Here is an 18,949-nt window from a genome sequence, read left to right as displayed (position 1 = left end):
TTTAAAACAATTTTTTTTATTAACTTTATGCACATTTAGGAATGATATATAATTTGCTTAAATCTAACAATGCTAAAACTTGATTTAGTTGATCAGTATCAATAGACTGTACATATACACTTGTACATGTTCTCTAGAAGAATCCCATGGTTTGATTTTTTTCTACACATTCCGTTGCACTCCAACAATTCATACTGAAATCACTTTTTTGTAGTTTTTAATGCAAAGCAAAAGGTTTATGAACATCAGAAAATAATTTGTTTTGTTCAAGTACTTGCATATTCATGACATACTTATGAAGTGAATAATCATGCAGTCTACAGTGCTCAAACCTTTACACGTCACCTCTCCTAATGAGTTAGCACCAATACGTCCGTTTACAATTAACAACTTAGTTAATATACACAATTTCCAATTAAAGTTTGCCATGTGAATTTTGAACCTTGTTTCTATTTTTTATTGTTATTGTACAGATTTATTGTTTTGAAACTCCCAAAACGGGACATTTGATTTTATCGGTGATAATTAAATATCATACAATTAATCATGTAGTTTTTTAATAAATACATTTATCAAAGTGAACACTTAGAAACCATATAATAGTAAAACGGGAAAACCAATTCAATCTTTATTCATTGATAGATCTTAAGTTTTTAAATGTCAGGATATACGAGTATAAAATCAACGTTTAATACGAAAAACCCATCCAAAAAAATCCTCAGTGTGGTATTGTTTCTTTAAAATAATTCAATATTCCAATTCATTGAAGAGATGAAACAGACTGCCAGGAAATACACTCCTATGGCGGTGGACATGCTGATCAGGAAAGACCCGGCCCCGTTTTGCTGCTGCTGCTGTTGGGGGTTAGAATTGGTGGCGTTATTTCCCTGGACTCCTTGTTCCCCCTTTTCTCCTGGATCTCCTTTAGGGCCTTGATCTCCGCTGGACCCAGCAGCACCTATTGTTACGTTCCCTTTAGTGCCCTTTACCCCCACACCCCCCTTTTCTCCCTTATCCCCCGTGGATCCGGGGATACTGATTCCAGCGATTCCAGTGGGGCCTGGATCACCCTTTTGTCCCTTCACTGCATTAGCATCGCCTGTATCTCCGGCATTCCCAGGATTACCCTTGGGTCCTTCGACACCCTTAGGTCCCTTGGGTCCTGGCGCACCAGGTGGGCCCGAGGGACCTGTGGCTCCTGTATTACCCTTCGATCCTTTCGGTCCTACAGCGCCTTTGAGCCCCGTGGTTCCATTCGGGCCTGCTACTCCACTGATTCCATTATCTCCTTTTAAGCCCTTTATACCTAAATATGAAGAATTGTATTATTAACTAGAAACGATCTCGTTGCGAGCAACGAGAGATCTTCCGTCCTATTCCGGAAAAAAAGCCGTAAAATTGAGCTGAAAATTGATTAAAAGATCTTTGGACACACTGGTAATTGAAACGGGTCACCAGCGTAAAAATTCAACACGTTATCTATTTCGCTATTTTATCCCCTACTCTAAATTTACTTGTATGTACATGCAATTCTGCAACAGTTCATATGTCTTAGAATTATGAAAGGAGAGTCACAATTCATAATTTCGCGCCAAACGCCACAAGTAAATCTCAGTGCCTTCTCTTTAGAATGTTCTATTAAAAAGGTTTGATAGCTTCAATGAAATAAAAAAAGAACGTTCTTATCGCCTAAATTTCGAGGTTTAGAAAGTATATTTAACACATTCTACACATTAGATATCGTATCTATCTAAGTAACACTAAAGCAGTGAAACGACTATGAATTTTTAACTTTTGTAAATTTCCTGTGTATCCCCAAAGTGGACTTTCCCAATTAGGTTACACTTTTATGAAAGGGTTGGAAAGTTTCGCCGAAAACATGCCTTTCCCTATGACAGTCAATTTATGTTTAATGACTTGCATCAGATCTGTCAGAAAAAAGTGTATGTAAACTCCGTTAAACGCTCCTTTAAAAAGTATTCGTCTCTGTGTCTTTTCTGTTAGTTTAATATGACACAAGTGTGCATTGAAAAAACAGTGGTTACATTTTATACCCTCTAAATAAATTGTTTCTTGTAAAACTTTTACTTATAACTATGCTTTAAGATCTCTTTTCCGTGGTGCACAACAAAAAGTTGTAGATATCGCATTTCATTTGTACATGTAGTCTTTTCTTTTTCTACTTTGATGACACACCAAAACCAGTTATGAAACACGTTTGTGAAGACCTTGGATAAACACTTTAGTTTAACACAGAATTGCAACGTAACTACAACGTGAAAATCAGCGTATTCATTTACATTTCATTTATCCTTATATTACTTTTGTTCAAGCAAACGCTCAGCTGCCTCTTTAACCCCCTACTCGCGAAATGTCGGACTTGACAGATACAGCCGCTTCAGATTTTTAAATGTAAATATATAGACTTCATATGCATCAATATTTAAACAAATTATATAGTAAGCATCAAAAGAAGGGTCTCTATTAACATTCCAAAAATAAATGAAAAATATTGAAAAACAAAAAAGTTAGAAAATACGATTTTTTCAATTCGCATCTCTTAACGACAGGAAGTACTGACGACGAACGAAAGGTCGCGTCCTGGATAGTACTTATCACGATCTATAATCCCTGAAAGATTCACATTGATATCTTTTACCGTTCTTGAGATTAACCGCGGACAAAATGTCATTTTAAATTAAGAAAATGGTCCATAACTTGGCACCAGATAAAAATTTCCAGAAAATTTTTCGGATAAAATAACTTCAGATAATAACACATTGTTCCTGTAAATTTCATGAAAATCCGCCCAGTAGTCTTCGAGAAATCGCGTGCACAAAATTTAGTGTGCGGGAAAAAAAAATAATAACAAGAAACAATAGAATAACTATAAGGTCTTCTGTGAAGACAGAAGACCTTAAAAAGTTAAATTTCAAGTATAAAATTGTTTAATTTAATTTTTCATTTAGGCCATTCCAATTTTTTTCTCTGTTTAGCGTCCACCCATCTTTCAAAAACCTACCTATACCTATTCGCCACAAACACACAAGACAAAACATAAAACACAGGCTTAAAAGTCATAAAAATGACGCCCTTCAAATGATTTGATCTAACTAAACTGCTTTAATAGAAGAAATATCTATTCTTAAGCAAAAACAAGGGATTAAATGCTTAAAATACACCCAATATAATTTACTGTACAGAATTATTTGGAGAAATTGACAAAATTCAAAAATTTCGACTAAATTAATCAATTTCAGGACTCCTGATGTTGTGTGTGTTTTTTTCTTATATAGGGTGTAAAAAACCAAGGCGCACGCGGACGCTAAATATAGAAAAAACTTGGAATGGCCTTACTTAGGATTTAACTATATATATATATATATATATATATATATATATATATATATATATATATATATATATATATATATATATATATATATATATATATATTTTTTTCTTTCATTTCTGAAGTATTAACATAACAAAATCAGCACCAACACCAACACACCAACACAATTTTAAATGGTGCATGTTCAGTATAACCGCTATTTATTAAGGGCTTTGGATATCAAAGGAGAATGTTACTTGTATATTGCTTAAAATAATATTGACATAACCAGTAAAGGGACATTTTTATTTACAATTAGAGAGTCATGATGCTCGCATGAATTTGACATCTATGGTGTTCGCATTAAATCGTAATAGAATATATGGCATTTTCTTCATTGAAAATTATATTTTTAAAATCTAGTATTTGAGACACCATGATTGTACAATACTACCTTTGATATTGTAGCAAGCATTGCACTGAGTTATATTAGTTTCGGATTCGACCAGGGCTTGTTCTACTCCTTGAACTTCTCCATCCAGGTATTGAAAGAACCCTACCCATTGTTGTCCATCTGAATAGAATACCATGGAAGCCACAAGGTAGAGCAGGAGGAACTTCATCTTAACTGTAAAATAAGACCCAGAATTCAGTCAGCGGCATTAGCAAAATACCAAACATTGGCGTCGGAAGCAGTAGTATAAGCCGTCTAGTTGGCGAGGTCAATATCTAGGACATTGGAGATAGGGAGGTCAACTGAGTGCACTTTTTATGCAAATGAGGTCAAAAATGGTGGATTCTGATTGGCTAAGCCGCTGGGGGTTCAAAGGAGTGCAGGTTGGGGGTCTGGGGGACTAGTTAGGTCAACTGAGTACAGCCCTAACCCTAACCCCTAACCCCTAACCCTAACCCTATCCCCTAACCCTGGGGTGGGGCTAGGTGGGTCAACTCAGTACACAGCCCTATATGTCCAATAGGGCGCTTACACTGTACTAGCTTTTTACTACGCTGCTACTACGATTCAACGCTGCTACTACGATTTGGCAGCGATTCAAATCACAGCTACCTATGCATTGTGACGTCATAAACTTGGCAGCGATTCAAATCTTGAGTATGACGTCATGTTAGTCCTTCAGAGCCTCGGTGGCTGCTTATTTTGACACAATAACACAGACTTTCACAGCCCTGGAGACTTCATGTAACTAACTGTATGGTCCTACGGATTTCAGTACTTACACTGATTTTCAACCATTTTTCTTCCAAGAAAGTTCTGAACAGTTGAATCCTGGATCAGGCTAGATGATATTTCACTGGATTATTTAATGAATATTACTATATACTGAGTATATACATGGTAAGTTTTACATATTTTTATTTATAAATACATTTTCTATGAAGGTCATCTTTGTATATATTTATTATTACTGTGTTATATACCTTATGTTTATAACATTCATAAAAACACAGCCATGTGTACCCTAAAATACACTAGGACTAAGAGATCCTCAAAATGCTGATGAATCCTTTTGCATGAGTTATGATATATTATCTCACATAAACCTTTTGTTGGATCAGTATTATAAATATTCTTATGAGGAGCCTCATAGCATATCTTTATAAAATCCAAATTCTCATACATGCTTTTACAACAAATAAAGTGACATTTCTCTATGAACCTTTTATCACAGTGACCAAATGAAGGATATGGAGATAATCTCTCAGATCATATTATGCCAATGAATCTTATCTATTAGATCCTTTTTTATGAAACATGCAGAATCTCTTGTTTTTTGTTTTGTTTTGTTTTGTTTTTTTGTTTTTGTTTTGTTTTTTTCTGTTACTTATACTTTTATATTCTGGTGCAACAGTGGCCCAGTGAAAGTGGGAAAAACTCAGTCTGAGAATCTCTATAAATTTATAAACGTGTGTGTCACCCCCCCTTTTTTTTTAACCTTCATGTATATATATCAGTTATTTATTAAGAGTAATTAATCATGTAAAGTTCTGGATCCGGTTGTATCAATATTTAATGAATGATTAAAGCTTCATTAAACTGATCATTTTTAATGTGTCAATAAATTCCGTTGTATCAATGTTTTAATGAACGAATCGGTGCATTAAACCTTCATTAAATTCCTCAATTTTAATGAAGGTAAGGGGTCTTCATTAAGTAGTCATTAAGTATGGCGGCCTACTTTATGTTTTGCCCGCTTGGCAGAAGGAGAAGAATCAGTGCCTTTTGTGAGCCTTTTTCACTGCACATTACGGACGAGGAAATTCGGAAATGATACCGTTTTAAAAAGAAAATGATGGACGGTTTGTCGAACCTTCAATATATAGGCAATAAGACATTCGGAATCACAAATACATCACCTACCTTGTCAACAAAATTATAGGTATAAAGATGCTTCTTTAAATCAAATCACAATAGAAATCCCAACTGTAATCCCAGTGAATGCAAAATACGTTCGTGTTTATTTGTAAACTAAGTGACGTCATTTCTTTCGTCATCATCTATGAGGTGGTTAGCTCTTTGTAACAAAGGTAAACAGTAAAAAAATAAATACAGCTCCTATTTTAAGGTTTACGGGTATCAATAAAATCATGCATATGAATAATATATCAGAGATCTTATTCTATATACTGTAATAGCAAGCCCCCCCCCCCCCCCCACACCCTTTTCTCATTTTTAACACAAGCCTGATACTTCTATCACAAATACATGTAACAACGAATTAAGAAAATCGCTTCAGAGATATTTTAACAGTTTATTATTTTTTTGTATTCATCGCCAAAGTCAAGATGTTATAAATTATTCACTGCATTGAGAAAGATATATTTTTGAGTAGAATAAAGAGCCTGTACCTTCTTTACATATAATATCTTTAAAATACGAGTATATGCTTTAAGTTTATCAGTGTTATTTTATTTAAATCATGCCTACCAACCCAACATTTTATAAACATGTAAAAGTATTTATTTTTCTTAGAAATCATAATTGAAAGATTCAGTCAAATTGTAGTAAATGATGTCTCATCAAGCTATTATTTTATAAATAAACCTATTTCAAGTTATCTAAAAATTAACCTGTGTCTGCATCTAGAAAATTGTCGGAAAGACACTAATAAATTAATGCAAAAAAAAAAGGCAGAACATAATTACATGTACAATACATACATGAAATCTTTTTCGCAAAAAGGTAAACGTGATTCCATTTTGCGCCGTGATAATCTCCCGTATTTTCTCCTTTACTTAATTGTTTGTATTGAACATTCTTCGTAACTTTGCTATTAATGATATTGATACTTTCTTCTATTCGTATTGTTAGAAATAAGTCTTCCATTATTATGATTATATCTACATGTACATTCGTTGAATGAGTTTCATTGTTTGCGTGAGGGAATTTTAATAATGAATTTATAAGAATAGAACAACATAGGAGTAAATGAAGAGAAAAAATCAAAGTGAAATGTAATATAAGAATATGAACAGCTTAGCGAGACAAAACAGTTACATTATCAATCAGGTAGAATGCATTTAAGAATACATAAACAGGATAAAGATGTGTCGACCCCAGATTTTAAGGAGAAAAAAATGGAAGGAGCGGGACCCCCACCCCCACCCCCCGGTGCCTCTACATTATTGTAATACCAAATAATAAACAAGTAGACGGAATAAGAATGAAAGCGAAATACAGACTTTTGGTTGTATTTCCCTTATATACCCCCCCCCCCCCCCCCCGCTACATGTATTTATGACATCGATATTTCTCTACATAAGTTCGGTTAACAATTGAATTTCGCTAGAATTAATTTTCTTTCCCTGATTTCTATTACATTTAAATTGAATTCTGTCAGTAGTTCTAGTGCAGTTTTTGATAAATTGACCCTTTTTTATGCATGTTAGTCCTATATCCTTCAAGACAATCACAGACTTCGTTAAATGACAATTTTTTTTATTTTCACGTCATAATTAAAATGATTTCTATTCGGTTGATAAAAGAAACTATTTTATTAATTATAGCTTATTTAAGTATTTTGTAAACAAAGGAAACGCCCACGGATACGCCCCCGGAAGTATTAATGCATTGCATTGTGGGATATTCCCCTAATGTTAATAAATCTTTAATGAATTCTTAAATATTTAATGATTCATTACGTAAAAAGACTCTAATAAAGGTTTTGTACAACACACTTTAATGACTTTATTAACTAATGTATCATTAAGAATTTAATGAATCATTAGGCTTAATAATTCATTAAATTTAATGAACCGTTGATACAACCGGGTCCTGTTTCTGTAAATGTGGTATTTATCCTCAGTTCATGTGATGTATAATCTGCATGTAACGCAGAGTGCATTTAATATTTCTATGAAAGGGCATCCCATGATCGAATTTAAATAAAAAAAAAATGTTTACTAAATTTTGGTTAAATACAATTGGCTATCCTTTAGAAATCTGTCCTGTTTGTCTAAAAATTATTGATTCACTTCAGTTTAAAATGAGGTTAGCTGTGTATCACTGAATATGTATGATTTTCCAGGATCAGCGGGGATGTTGTTTCACTTGATTATCTACTGGATAGACTTATTGGGTATACAGTTGGATATCTAGTAAGCTTGTCTTGTTTTTTGTTTTCATTTCCTATGAAGGTCATCTTTGCATTTCACCATGATTATATAATTTTAATTACTGTGTAGTACTTAATGTGATCTGATGTCTCTAACATTCATATAAACACAGCCTTTTTTAGCCTTAAATACACTAAGGGATCCTCAGAATGTTAATACATGTAAGTCCTTTTGCATGAGTTATGATACAATCTCATAATTCCTTATGTTACCTACCCTTGAAATTCAGAGTTACTAAATGGTGGGGAAAGAGATATTAAGAATGCAATAAGAGAAAAGTATAAATGTACATAAATTAATTTTATTTACTTTTGTTTTCATTCTAAATATGTGTGATATGGCACACTTATAGTTTCATTTTCACTTTTGTTTCCTAGTAATGAGCTTTCAGAAAATGAAGGAATTATACATGTTTTACATGCTTGTATTGTTTTTGTATATTAGTTATGTACGGACAGGTATTTAACAAAATTGAATCTTCTGTTAAGAATAAGTCTTTTAATGTCTAAATAATTACCCTGATAATCATTTTCTTGTGTGATATTAATAAAGTAATTATGCTTTTTAATTATCTATAGATAACATGATGTACTTTTCTCATCTGGTGTAAATGTTAAAAACAAAATTTTTAAGTAATTATTTAAAAATATATTTCCATCTTTTTGGCATTATATTTAATCATGCATTGTTTTGTGCAGTATTGTGTCATAATAACAAAATTGTTATTTCTACAGTCATCAACATGGAAGATATGTTTTGTTCCTACCCATTTATAATCAATTCTCTATGAAGTTAAGACTGCCTGCTCTTCCTTTGGAAATGCACAGTTAATCAACCAACATAGTTAGAAACAAACAAACTTGAGGGTAAAGTTAAAATGAAATATAACTGTGATTTTTATTTTTTACTATGCATGTTTTTACTTTGAAATTGATTGAATTGGGAAGTAAAAGATAGGATTTTATAAGTTAAAAAGACTGGGTGGTCATGATCATTTTTAAGCTATATTGATCTCCTTTAGAAGAAGATCTCCATATTTTAAGATATACAAAAAATGATAGCATTTTAAAACTAAAATGTATGATTTTTTTCTTTGCCAAGTATTATTTAGAGAACTCGACAGGTTCTGTATCGTAGATACAAATTTGGGGGCAGACGAGTGCGAAAGCACGAGTCTCCGCCCCCAAATTTGTATCTACGATACAGAACCTGTCGAGTTCTCTAAATGATTTGTGACACGATCAATCAAAAAATTTGTATCTACGATACAGAACCTGTCGAGTTCTCTAAATGATTTGTGACACGATCAATCAAAAATAGCTCCGCCCACTTTATAACTTTGCAGCGTCCAAACTTCCGCCAGAGTTCTGTAGATGAGGCCCCGACGGGGAGTACGCATCCGCAGTATATATATATTTCCACGGAAAACGTAAAATTCGGTCAGATTTGTTTTGACAATTTAACGGGGTAGACGTAATCGAGTGATAGTCAGTCTTAATGATAAATTGGAGGATTTAACCGTAATTGTTGGGATCTACTGTTATGATTGTAGATGGAGATTTATCATAATTTATTTCAGGGATCTTGAAATCCCGGTTTAACTAGATTTACATAAACAGGATTTACAGAAAATTCTTCGATGGACTTTGATGTCACGGATTTTTATTTTCAAATTGAATTGCGACATTAAAAACGAAGTGTAAGAGACGTGTGGCTGTCGTCAGCGAGAAGGATTTTTTCCGTGGTAGCGAATTTTCCGTTTCGTGTGGATTGTTCAAAATTAGGTACAGAGGATGTTTTCCGTTATTGCGATTTTTCTTTTTACTTTCGATCGAAATTACATGTAGATTCTGTGTGGAATAAGTTTTTAAAAAGTAATTTAGAAATTTTGACATTCTGCATTCTCAGAAAAATACCGGGTATTTCTTAAAAATTAATAATAGGAAAACATCAGTATTTATTATGTGTACGTGCTAGCTTTGCTAAATTGAATCAGATTTATTTTTAGACCGTGCTGTATTTTAGATACAGAATAGTTGGCAAATGCAATACTGTAAACAAGGCTAATGCAGAACGGAAAGTAGCTCCGCCCACCACAGTCCCGTTCTGTATTGCTAATACAGAACAGTAAACTTCAAAGAAAAACACCGCTATCGTGTCACAAATGATAATTAAAAGCTTAAGCTATAACATAAAAAAAATAAGTTATATCTTAGGGTTAATTTGTTAACCTCAGCTTAATTCCTTAATATCATTAACATGTAAGCTCCCAAGATCTCCAATCTGTCTGTATATTGTCTTCAGCTCTTTCAACACAAATACCCTGTACCATAGAGACACAAAAGGATAATCAGAATATGTATCATAATCTTGACCAAAGGTTAGTTTATAAGGTTTAAGTCACACCAAATTAAAAATGGGAATTATTGTGGCAGAATACATAATTTTGTAATAAACAAATACTGGAAACTCACTCTCCTAATGAGCCTTAATGTCTTCAAAGAGTTCAGTTTGCACTTGCTTCATTAATGTCTGTATCTTCTCCAATGGTTATGTGGGCTTAAAATCATGTCTTTAACATTCCATTTTCTGACAAATGTTTTCTCCTATCCATTAATGACTTCTCCTCCAGTCAAAATTTTTAAGTATAGTCCAGATACATTGTAATCCTTACTCTCTTTTGGTTATAATTGGCTATATTCTTCACTGCTTCTTCTGCAGTCAAGTGACTCTTTCAATGTAGTCTCTCACATCATTTACATCACCCTTTTTTCAATATCATTTCTACGATTTTTTTTTCTTTATGTTAATAATCTAGTAATTTATTTGAATATCTTTTTCTCCTTAAATCATTAATATGTATGCTCCAAGATCTTAGATCTATCCATATATTGTTTTCATCATATCTCTTTGTTTGTCTGAACACAAATGCCCTGATTCAATCTTTTGAAGTAAACAACATAGAGACTTCACATCTGAGACAACAGGTATCATAATCATGAACAGAGGTCATTTATTGAGGTCTAAGTCACAGCAAATGAAAGTGAGAACCTTTTTATCAGAATACATAGTTTTGTGGTAAACAAACACTGAAAATTCACTCTCAAAAATAAGCTTAGTATCATCCAAGAGTTCATTTTTAAACTCCCTTCATTAATCCTTGTCTCTTCACCTCTATGGGGTTAAAATCCTATGTCTATAACAATCTTTTTTTTTTGACAACTGTTTTCTCTCTTATCATCCATAAGCTTGACTTCTTCTCCAGTCAAAGGTCTTTCAGGGTAATCCAGGTAATTCTTACCCTCTTTTGGTAATAAATGGTTATATTCTTCATTTGCTTCTTCTGCAATCAAGGGTCTGTCTATGTAATCTCTGACATCATAAGCCTCATCCTTTTTGGGACATTACTGAATATATTCTTCATGAGAAATGATCTCAATAGTGCCATCTTTTTTCATTTTAATTGGTATACCTCTGTCTACATCTTTCTCTGTAAGAATGCTCTTTCCAAACGGAATTTTACTCATTCCTTTACTCTTTTCTTTACTGGAAGTGTTACCCATAGTTTTGAAAAGTCAAAATCTGATGTTACACCTTGTATTTATACCCTTTTTTGTCTATATTTAGAATTCTATTAAGCTTATATTGCATAACAATTTTTCAACAAAGAATTTTTTTCCTTTCAAGGATTCTCAATGGGGAACTCAGTAAATTATGCAGAGACTAAAAGAATACAGTATATCATCTCCTAGAACACTGATACAAGAAAAAAAACAGAGAGGGATGGAGGACTCAAGAAGCACATGAATAAATATGATTCCAATCTAAATCAATCATTATGATCATGGATTGTGGTTCACAGGATGAGAAAGAAAGGACCCAGGATAATGCATCTTTCTAGATCCTCTCCCCTTCATATCCTTCATATTCTGTCATACAAAACAATAGATAAATTGTAGTCATTAAACAAACTGAGGTCTAATCAAATCAAAGAATTGATATTGAGATTTTCTGATAGTATGAGATCTTCAAAAAACTAATTCTCACAAATTTCAAAGTATCTAAATATAACTTTTATTTTGTCCAGTTCAAATTGAATACAGTTGTTATGTATGGCTTTTATACATTGAATCTTTTATTTTTTTTTATAGCCCCCTAAAAATTAAACAGACATTTAGAAGCTAGCTTTGATGTATTTATTACTTTCCTGGAATTGTATATACATTTTGTTTGTGTATGTATCACGACCTATTTTGAATTTAAAATAGGTCTCAATAGGACCCCCCCCCCTAAAATGCAAGTGTTCCATAATCTGTGATTTAATAATATCTTGAATATCTTTATCATCTCATATTCTTCATACTTATTACATATAGAATGGTTGAAAGAATACACTTTCTTGTTTAGGACACTTTGTCAAGGTCAAAGCATGAAATTATTGAGATGACTTCTATGATAATAATTTGTAACTTACAAACTTCACATCATAAGTACACAAACGAAGAATGCATAACTTACAAACTTCACATCATAAGTACACAAACGAAGAATGCATAAGAGATTTTTTGGATCATTTTTCTCCTGGGTAAAAGGGTAAAAGTTAGTCACTGAAATTACTGATAGAAGTTGTAATGCAATAACTTCAACATTGTGTGATAACTTATAGACTTTATAAAGATTAGTTGCAAATTCTTAGAAAAGAATTGAAATGTTAATCAAATGTACAATGTTCAAAAGAGTTTATATGACTATTACTATGTAATACCTTGGGTGTCTGTAAAAATCTTATATTCACTACATAGATAAAGACTGGAATAATATATATTTTGAACTATGATGAAAGATAAAAAGGTCAAAAGCTCTCCCCTTCATATCCTTCATATTCTGTCATACACAACAATAGATCGAAAAAGAATTTGCAATTCTTCGTTTGTGTACTTATGATGTGAAGTTTGTAAGTTACAAATTATTATCATAGAAGTCATCTCAATAATTTCATGCTTTGACCTTGACAAAGTGTCCTAAACAAGAAAGTGTATTCTTTCAACCATTCTATATGTAATAAGTATGAAGAATATGAGAAGATAAAGATATTCAAGATATTATTAAATCAAGATTATGGAACACTTGATTTTAGGGGGGGGGGTTCCTATTGAGACCTATTTTAAATTCAAAATAGGTCATGATACATACACAAACAAAATGTATATACAATTCCAGGATAGTAATAAATACACCAAACTAGCTTCTAAATATCTGTGTAATTTCTAGGGGGCTGTAGAGATAAAATGAAAAATAAAAGATTCAATGTATAAAAGCCATACATAACAACTGTATTCAATTTGAACTGGACAAAATAAAAGTTATATTTAGATACTTTGAAATTTGTGAGAATTAGTTTTTTGAAGATCTCATACTATCAGAAAATCTTAATATCAATTCTTTGATAAGACTTCAGTCTGTTTAATGACTACAATTTATCTATTGTTTTGTATGACAGAATATGAAGGATATGAAGGGGAGAGGATCTAGAAAGATGCATTATCCTGGGTCCTTTCTTTCTCATCCTGTGAACCACAATCCATGGTCATAATGATTGATTTAGATTGGAATCATATTTATTCATGTGCTTCTTGAGTCCTCCATCCCTCTCTGTTTTTTTCTTCTTGTATCAGTGTTCTAGGAGATGATATACTGTATTCTGTTAGTCTCTGCATAATTTACTGAGTTCCCCATTGAGAATCCTTGAAAGGAAACAATTCTTTGTTGAAAAATTGTTATGCAATATAAGCTTAATAGAATTCTAAATATAGACAAAAAAAAAGGGTATAAATACAAGGTGTAACATCAGATTTTGACTTTTCAAAACTATGGGTAACACTTCCAGTAAAGAAAAGAGTAAAGGAATGAGTAAAATTCCGTTTGGAAAGAGCATTCTTACAGAGAAAGATGTAGACAGAGGTATACCAATTAAAATCAAAAAAAGATGGCACTATTGAGATCATTTCTCATGAAGAATATATTCAATAATGTCCCAAAAAGGATGAGGCTTATGATGTCAGAGATTACATAGACAGACCCTTGATTGCAGAAGAAGCCAATGAAGAATATAACCATTTATTACCAAAAGAGGGTAAGAATTACCTGGACTACCCTGAAAGACCTTTGACTGGAGAAGAAGTCAAGCTTATGGATGATAAGAGAGAAAACAGTTGTCAAAAAAAGATTGTTATAGACATAGGATTTTAACCCCATAGAGGTGAAGAGACAAGGATTAATGAAGGGAGTTTAAAAATGAACTCTTGGATGATACTAAGCTTATTTTTGAGAGTGAATTTTCAGTGTTTGTTTACCACAAAACTATGTATTCTGATAAAAAGGTTCTCACTTTCATTTGCTGTGACTTAGACCTCAATAAATGACCTCTGTTCATGATTATGATACACACTCTGATCACCTGTTGTCTCAGATGTGAAGTCTCTATGTTGTTTACTTCAAAAGATTGAATCAGGGTATTTGTGTTCAGACAAACAAAGAGACATGATGAAAACAATATATGGATAGATCTAAGATCTTGGAGCATACATATTAATGATTTAAGGAGAAAAAACATTCAAATAAATTACTAGATTATTAACATAAAGAAAAAAAATCGTAGAAATGATATTGAAGAAAAGGGTGATGTAAATGATGTGAGAGACTACGTTGAAAGAGTCACTTGACTGCAGAAGAAGCAGTGAAGAATATAGCCAATTATAACCAAAAGAGAGTAAGGATTACAATGTATCTGGACTATACTTAAAGATTTGGACTGGAGGAGAAGTCATTAATGGATAGGAGAAAACATTTGTCAGAAAATGGAATGTTAAAGACATGATTTTAAGCCAACATAATCACTGGAGAAGATACAGACATTAATGAAGCAAGTGCAAACTGAACTCTTGGAAGACATTAAGGCTCATTAGGATTTATGATTGATTGATTTATATTGTTTAACGCCGAGGCGGCAATATTTCAGCCATATTTCGGCGGAGAGTGAGTTTCCAGTATTTGTTTATTACAAAATTATGTATTCTGCCACAATAATTCCCATTTTTCATTTGGTGTGACTTAGAACCTTATAAACTAACCTTTGGTCAAGATCATTTTGATACATATTCTGATTATCCTTTTGTGTCTCTATGGTACAGGGTATTTGTGTTGAAAGAGCTGAAGACAATATACAGACAGATTGGAGATTTTGGGAGCTTACATGTTAATGATATTAAGGAATTAAGCTGAGGTTAACAAATTAACCCTAAGATATAAATTTTTTTTAAATGTTATAGCTTAAGCTTTTAATTATCATTTGGCAAAGAAAAAAATCATACATTTTAGTTTTAAAATGCTATCATTTTTTGTATATCTTAAAATATGGAGATCTTCTTCTAAAGGAGATCAATATAGCCAAAAAAATGACCATGACCACCCAGTCTTTTTAACTTATAAAATCCTATCTTTTACTTCCCAATTCAATCAATTTCAAAGTAAAAACATGCATAGTAAAAAATAAAAATCACAGTTATATTTCATTTTAACTTTACCCTCAAGTTTGTTTGTTTCTAAATGTATTAACTGTGCATTTCCAAAGGAAGAGCAGGCAGTCTTAACTTCATAAAGAATTGATTGTAAATGGATAGGAACAAACATATCTTCCATGTTGATGACTGTACTTAAAATTTTGTTACTGCACAATGCAAAATGCATGTTTAAATATAATGCAAAAAAGATCATATATTTTTAATATTTACTTAAAAATTTTGTTTTTAAATTTAGGCACATTTACTTCATTAATAATTACTTTATTAATATCACACAATGATTATCAGAGTAATTATTTAGACATTAAAAGACTTTTTTCTTAACAGCAGATTCAATTTTGTTAAATACCTGTCAGTACAGTATAATATACAAACAAAATACAAGCATGTACAACATATAGTCCTTAATTTTTTTGAAAAGCTCATTACTAAGAAACAAAAGTGAAAATGAAATTATATGTATGCCATATCACACATATTTAGAATCAAAAAAAATGTAAATGAAAAGATTAATCTTTTCTAAATTTCTCCTTTTCTCTTATTACATTCCTAATTAATATCTCTTTGCTCACAATTCAATAAGTCTGAATTCCAAGGGTGACCAACATAAGGAGTTATGAGATTATATCATAACTCATGCAAAATGATTTATTAACATTCTGAGGATCCCTTAGTATTTTCAAGTCTTAATAAGGCTGTGCTTATATCAATGTTAGAGACATCAGATCACATAAGTATTACACAGGAATTAGAACCATATAATCATGGTTAAACTTAAACATGACATTCATAGGAAATGTAAACAAAAAACACGACAAACTTACAAAATACTGTAAATGTATTATATTTAGCGTGTACGATATTTAGCGGAAAGTGGCTTTTAAACAAGTTAGCGTATATTTGATTTAGCGCATTTCTTAATATTCTTTTTCATGTATCATTGTTTAAGACATTTAGCGATGTACTTGAATTAGGGGAAGTATCTTTCCACCAAAAAGGCTAAAAAGAATACACCGCCAAATGTAATACGTTTACAGTATCCAACTATATGCCCAATAGGCCTATACATTAAATAATCCAGTGAAACAACTTTTTAGCTGATCCTGGAAAATCATACAATTCTGTGATACACAACCTCATTTTACATTGTAAGTGAAGCAACAATTTAGAGACAAACAGGACAGGCATGTAAAAGATACCATGTATTTTACAACAATTTTGTAAACATTTTTCTAATTTAAATTCAATTATAGAATGACCTATCATAGAAATATTCAATGCACTCTGAGTTACATGCAGGTTAAACTTCACATGAACTGAGGATAAATACAGCATTTACCGATACATTTATAACGGAACTTTAGAAAACCAAATACTCTTTTAATAACTTTTGTCATCGTTTACTATGTCAGAATACCCAGGGTCATATGCATATGCATTTACTTATAATGCACTCAATATATATTTTACATGTAGATTTTTGAAATCACTGACTACATGAAGGTTTAAAAAGAAAGGGGGGGCACACATGTTTATAAATTTACAGAGATTCTCAGACTGAGTTTTTCCCAGTTTTACTGGCCAACTGTTGCACCAGAATGTAAAAGTATGAGTGATAAATAAAATAAGACAGTCTGCAGGTTTCAATAAAAAATATCTAAGAAATAAGATTTATTGGCATATGATCTGAGTAATTATCTCCATATCCTTCATTTGGTCACTGTGATAAAAGGTTCATAGATATATTAGAAACTGAGAATGTCATTTTAATTGTTGTAAAAGCATGTATCAGAATTTCCATATTTTACCAATAATCCCCAAGTTTTCTCCTGGGGATTAATGTGTGTGTTTTCTATAGGTATGTTTGTTTACTACATTTGTATATATTTTAACAGTCGTACATTCTTGTTACTTGTTTGCTTCTTATGTGTTTCAATGTATACTTTGACTATCTCCAATTGTCCTGGAGATAGACCAGTTTAGTTAATGTATTGTAAGTGGGTTGTCAGTCCCCATGATCCAATATGCATTTTGTATATAATAAACTTGGTAACTGTGACATTGTTTGAGTTTTATATAAATTTGGATTTATTAGATATGCTATGAGGCTCCTCATAAAAAAATTCAGAATACTGATCCAACAAAAGGAATATGAGATAATGTATCATAACTCATACTAAATGATTTATGAGCATTTCGAGGATCTCTTAGTCCTAGTGTATTTTAGGGTAAACACGCATGGCAGTAATTATATCAATGTTATAAACATTAGGTATATAACACAGTAATAATTGATAAATACAAAGATGACCTTCATAGAAAATGTATTTTAAAAAAAAATAGAAAACTTACCAGATAATAAGGCTGTGAAGGACTAACATGACGTCATAATCAAGATTTGAATCGCTGCCAAGTTTATGACGTCACAATGCATAGGTAGCTGTGATTTGAATCGCTGCCAAATCGTAGTAGCAGCGTATAGTAAATAAAAAAGCTAGTACATTGTCGTATTTAGGGTTGTACAAGTTGACCCACCTAACCCCCAGGGGGAATGTACTGAGTTGACCCACCCAACCCCCTCAAGGTGGCTGTACTTAGTTGAACCGCATAGCCCCACCCCAGGGTTTGGGTTAGGGTTAGGGTTAGGGCTGTACTGAGTTGAGCCGCCTAGCCCCAGGGTTAGAGTTAGGGTTAGGGGTTAGGGTTAGGGTTAGGGGTTAGAGTTAGGGCTGGGGCTGTACTCAGTTGACCTCCCTATCCCCCCAGGGCCCAAACCTGCACTCAATTGACCTCCCCAGCGGCTTAGCCAATCAGAATCCAGTATTTTGACCTCATTTGCATAAAATGTGCACTCAGTTGACCCAGTCGGCCAGACCGTTTATATTACTTTTAAATTAGACAGAAAATTTCATCTCGACTTCGATTTGATAAAAATCTGTATCTAAAATTACATGTAAAGTCTTCATTGTGTTTTGATGAAAAAAAAGATTTTATTAAATTTTATTTATTCAATGCAATTTAAAACAAATGGAATTAATTTTTTAAAACTTATTCATTCTTGAATTTTGTTCTTTGCCCGAGATTATAGCAAATACCTTTTCTTAATTGAATTCGACTTTCCATCGGCGAACGGAGTTTTGACGCTGTTTACAGAGATAATAGAAAATATACACATGCATACTATACATGGTTGTGTTGATAAATTATCGTAGGAGACAATGGTAATAAACAGTTTGGTAGTGCATTTCCTAATGTGTGCGTTTCTGAGGAGGAGGTACTGAGTGTAATTCGGAGTTAGATACCCTGTATTATAAAACTAAAGGTTAAAATTTATTTCCGAAACAAGTACATGTGCTTTCAGAATAGACCCGAGAAGATTTATAACACCTAATGAAACGCTTAC

General features: G+C 32.4%; 1 protein-coding gene across 1 annotated transcript; it reads right to left on the bottom strand.

Moving 5' to 3' along the window:
- Nucleotides 1-737: 737 nt before the first annotated feature.
- Nucleotides 738-3,957, bottom strand: LOC134265857 (pulmonary surfactant-associated protein D-like). The gene is made up of 2 exons (XM_062748082.1): nucleotides 3,789-3,957; nucleotides 738-1,306 (listed from the first exon to the last, which is right to left on the bottom strand). The coding sequence occupies exons 1-2, from the start codon at nucleotides 3,955-3,957 to the stop codon at nucleotides 738-740; spliced, it is 738 nt and encodes a 245-aa protein (XP_062604066.1).
- Between the last annotated feature and the right edge of the window lie 14,992 nt (nucleotides 3,958-18,949).

The sequence above is a fragment of the Saccostrea cucullata genome, unplaced genomic scaffold (assembly GCF_032062105.1).
Source record: "Saccostrea cucullata isolate Sc308-1 unplaced genomic scaffold, CSIRO_AGI_Scuc_v1 ctg609, whole genome shotgun sequence".
Taxonomy (NCBI): Eukaryota; Metazoa; Mollusca; class Bivalvia; order Ostreida; family Ostreidae; genus Saccostrea; species Saccostrea cuccullata.
The sequence above is the reverse complement of the archived record's forward strand: the minus strand, read 5'-3'. Positions and strand labels throughout refer to the sequence as shown.